The sequence below is a fragment of the Nanorana parkeri genome, unplaced genomic scaffold, assembly GCF_000935625.1.
Source record: "Nanorana parkeri isolate BGI_ZX_2015 unplaced genomic scaffold, ASM93562v1 scaffold1454, whole genome shotgun sequence".
In the NCBI taxonomy this organism is placed as follows: domain Eukaryota; kingdom Metazoa; phylum Chordata; class Amphibia; order Anura; family Dicroglossidae; genus Nanorana; species Nanorana parkeri.
This window is the reverse complement of record NW_017307722.1, coordinates 379115-383615: the sequence shown is the minus strand read 5'-3', so window position 1 is coordinate 383615 and position 4501 is coordinate 379115. Positions and strand designations below refer to the sequence as shown.

The following is a 4501-nucleotide window of genomic DNA, read 5'->3' as shown; positions in this document are numbered from 1 at the left end:
GGGTTTTGTAAAATAAGTAGTTTTGCAGCTTCTCCCCAAAAGTGCAATAAGTCTTATTATAGAGAAGAATATAAGTTATGGGACTGTAAGATGTCTGGCAATCTGACAACATACGCTGCTCCCCCATGACTAGTGGAGCCTGGACCATAATGGTGATAGTTCCCTCTGTTGATTAGTAAGCTTACACTACTGATCCGCAAATCGTGTCTAAATAAGCAGGAAGCTTATCTGCTTTTAAGAGATAGCTCCCTGAGCTTCTATGGTGTTCGATAATGTGATATGGGCTACACTTCTTCTTGCATTTCTGTTAAACCACTTTTAGTTGCTATTTGAAGCATGATCCATACAAATGTAACTCCCTTTCCTTATACTTTTGAAGACCATTATCTGTTTAAACAACTGGTGGTGAAGAGAAGATATTGAAGGATTGAATACTAATATTTTATTTTTGTTGTCTTTATAGGACGTTACTGAAGATATGAAGATGGTTGATTATGTGATGCATATGTTTCCTTACCCTACCCTTTTTAAGAGTTTGTAAAAAAAAAAAAAAAAAATTCAGTTTTCTGTTGTACTTTTATGTGACTCAAAGCAATGGTATTGCCATAGTATGGTGTAGCCAAACATCTGGAGATGTTGAAACGGCAGATTTTCAAAGCGGTAGTCTTTGTTTTGCAGTTTGAGATCTGTGCAAACCGGCATAAATGAAATTTGTTTTCTTAATCCTTCTGTTAGGAGGTTTTTGTTTCTTTTGTGAATAAGCTGTGTTTAATGAGCGTTCGACTTACAAGGGAACTATTTTGTTATAGTATTTGCGTGTATAATAAAAGTGGAAAAAAATAAATGCTTGTCATCTTGTCCCTTTTTTTAAAAGCATTTTTTTAATAAAGGGCTTGATCCAAAGAACCTATATATGCTTTGGGGGGAAATAATGTACACACTTCACTGGATATGTAAATTACAATTTTAGAAGGGTGTATGTCGTGTGGCAGGGCTGCTGCAAAGTATAAAAAATCTCACGCATAATCCTACACCACTCGGCTTCTTGGTGCTGCAGGGAGCGAGGATGACGCGTGAACAGTAAAGTGCTCCAGTCTCATGCCCGCCCCTCCTTGCTACTTGTCTATTTACAAAATGCCTTGTATTTTTCTCACAGAATACAAAGCGCCCTGCAATTTGGGGTAGACGATCTGTCGCATTGTTGCCCCTCTCCTCTAGTCTTAAAGTGCATGGTATTCTTTGAGCTCCAGCCAGTTGCACACTATTAGGCCTAGGGAGACTGCACTCTCGCTGTTTTGGGTCTGTCATCTACTGGATAACATTGTTCATGTCGTATTTTGCATGTTTTTTTAGTGACCAAGTAATAGAGAAGTTAATGAAATGAAAATCCTGGGAATGACTTGCTTTTGGACTTCAGGTTCCCTGAGCTCTTCCTCTTGCTGTAGTTGGGAGACACGCACAACTAAATAATCTACTGATCTACGCGGCAGGACACCAGCTAGCAAACACTTGCTGCACAAACTGTACAGACATGTCAACGTCCGTGAGAAAGATGGGATCAGATGTATGGTCTTAACATGGAGGACGTTGCCAGCACTTCCACGATGTCGCACGTGCAGTTTGGGCTGCATGTGTGTCTGCGTTCTGTCACTGTGTTTCCTTACATCCCCTTTGATTTCATTTCTGAGGTTTTCTTCCAGTGCATTGGACGGTGGTCACCACGGACGCCAGCCTTTGGGGCTGGGGCGGGGTCCTGGGCTCCTTGACCGTGCAGGGTCGTTGGTCGCCGGAGGGGTTCCTGTCTGTCGATTTTAAATGTGTTGGAACTTCGGGCCATTCGCCTATCTCCCTGTGTCCTTCAATGAACGGAGAGAAAAGGATTTTACGATGAGTACAAAAATCCTATTTTTACGCTATTGAGACCAAACCCTTTTGTTGCTCCACATGGTTTACAATTGTAAGTCATAACTGGTTAATAGAGGTTTACTCCAGGAATGTGAGTTTGGAAACTCTAGAGACTTGCTTAAATAATGCTTTACACTTTAAATAAACCCATTACATTTAGTCGCCTAACATACCGTTTTAGTTGTGTTTTAGTCATCTGAATAGTTTGTGAAGACTAAAACAAGAAATTTAAAATTAAAACTGCTGGATGAGTGTCACTCTCTAGGACAGGAAGTTGAGAACTCCTGCTCTCCTCTTCATAATATAAGGGGGGTGTTCTGTAGTTCTGATAACATTGAGCTAAGGCTGCAGAGTGCACAGAACGGCACTGCATTTCTGGCAGCATCACCAGGTATTTGTACTTCTTTACCAGATATAAGAACTCATTGTTGGGCTTAAGCACACGTTAAAAAGGAGACAAATGCTGGAAGCTTTGCTCCAAAAATGGAAGGCAGAGACTAGTTACCAGTATTGTCTGTCTCCCTCCTAGCTCATTTTCCCCATTACTGACTTCACATGCCTTGTTCTGTGATGTCCCTGTATGTAGAAGACAATCTTGGTAAAGGAAGGGTGTTGCTTCCTCATGTCGACCTTCAGCAAGGACAGTAAGTGGTAAAGTAGTGACCTTACCAAATCGCATTCCAAATCTTCAAGCCGTGGTGGCCCTGTAAGCACCAGCTGATTTGACGAGTCTTTTTGAAAATCAACTAAGCTAGTTGAAAAATGATCAGCCAAACACTGACCATCGTATGAAAAGTTGCTGTTTGGGTGTTCAGGCAGCCCCTGGTGCTGAATACAATATCTGGCAGTGAATATTTATCCTCCACACTGTTTAGCATGGATGGGGGAAATCTATCAGTTTTTCTCCTATTCACATGAACGAGCCAGCTTTATTGTGCTCAAACTATAATTTAATCCAAAAAGCTTTGGCAGAATGCATGGACCAGCTTTGAAAGGGAAGAGGAGAATGCCATCATACCCTCAAATGGCCAAAAGTGGTCTTGTAAAGGAAGGTGCACACTGGCTGCTAAAGTCTGGCTTGAATCATACCGCAGGTATGTCGGTCATTACAGTCTAACTGTTTTGTGGTATGTTATTGTTCATAAGGGTTCCACAATTATTGCACCAGCTGCATTCATTATTATAGCTCCCCCCTATTGATATTTATAAATCAGGAGAAGGATTTTCAACAGTGGAAGCAATCTTGACATTTTGCATTGGACTCCCTGAAGTCTACAAATCGGGTTCATGTTTTGCATTTTTGATCAACCGGCAGGTTGAATTAGAATGGTCAAATCTAAAACCAAAGGTGAAAGTGTCTTAAAGGTTGTATGTTAATAGCACAACTGTTTGTCATCTCAACCTCATATTGGCAGAGTGGGTTCACTAACATAATGTTATGCATAATGCAACACAGTGTATGTGGGAAGAACCTGGCAGCTCTGAATATTCCTCCTGCTGGGCAGAAATGAGAATGGTAAAGTGAAATGCTGTTTGTATTTAACCCCTACATTAGTCATGCCTGGTTTTTCTTTTTTTATGCATGGAAAAAATTATTAAACATTTTAGTAAAATTAAGGTAATTTACACTTTTAAAGCCAAACTAGCCTAGCACCTACTTTTATATGTGTTGCCTTTTCGCATAAAAAAAAGCTGCTCTTGAGGAAATCCCAATAATGAAAAAAAAAATCTTATTTGCGTAGGAGGGTAATGCCATAATAAGCCCTAACTGTATTATGCTGGCAGATCTATTATGCATGGAGAACCAATGAATCGGTATGGCTGCTCAGGCAAGGGGTAATGGACCATGGCCATCAAGCTGGGAGTCTAAAACAAGCATTGTGTAAGCAGATATTTCTTTATTGTTCATTGAGGGGCACAGCTCTGAAGAATTGAGACCGGGTAATGCTGCTGCCTCCAGGAGAAATGGACCCTAGGCAAAAAAAAATATGAAAGGCCTCCTGACATAAAACCTCACACCTGCCAGTTTTTGCTTGGTGTCCTCGGGAGAATGGATGTCTCCTCTTCTGGTTTTCTTATTGTTAGTTTCTTTGTTGAATATTCTATTAGCAAGAGCTGCTAGTTGATTCATACTGATTGTTAAATCCTGGAAGTCTTTTTAGCTAGCCAACAAAACAGATTCATGCCGGATAAGTAAAATCCTGGACATTTCCCTAGTGGTCATGAAGCCGGTTGTGTCTGGTCTCTGTATTCATGCTTTGTCCTGCAGTAGTCATGAAGCAGGTAATTTCTGGTCTCAGTACGTATGCTTTGTCCTGCAGTAGTCCTTGTGATGCCTGCGCCGGACTGAATCCTCTGTATATCAACATGTGACTACGCTGTTCTGTGCTGTCAGTGAACATGACGATGCCACTCCCAGCGCAGAGATTTCAACCACCAGCTAGCCAACAGAGAAGGGTCAGCAATAAGGTTGGTTAACTCCACAGTAAACCGTTTACACGCAAAACAGTATCTCACCACGTGTTTTAACAGAAACGTAAACCATTCTCAACAAATGCTGTGCCAGATCACAAACTTAGACAAAGCCTGTGATACC

General features: G+C 41.1%; 1 protein-coding gene across 2 annotated transcripts in view; it reads left to right on the top strand.

The window, feature by feature from the left end:
- TRA2A (transformer 2 alpha homolog) overlaps positions 1-490 on the top strand; it is a 22559-nt gene extending 22069 nt beyond the window's left edge. For both annotated transcript variants that reach the window (XM_018570104.1, XM_018570103.1), the window contains exon 8: positions 464-490. In XM_018570104.1, coding sequence (XP_018425606.1) covers positions 464-474 — 11 coding nt within the window. In that variant the 3' untranslated portion in view covers positions 475-490. The remainder of the gene's footprint in view (positions 1-463) is intronic.
- Positions 491-4501: the final 4011 nt, after the last annotated feature.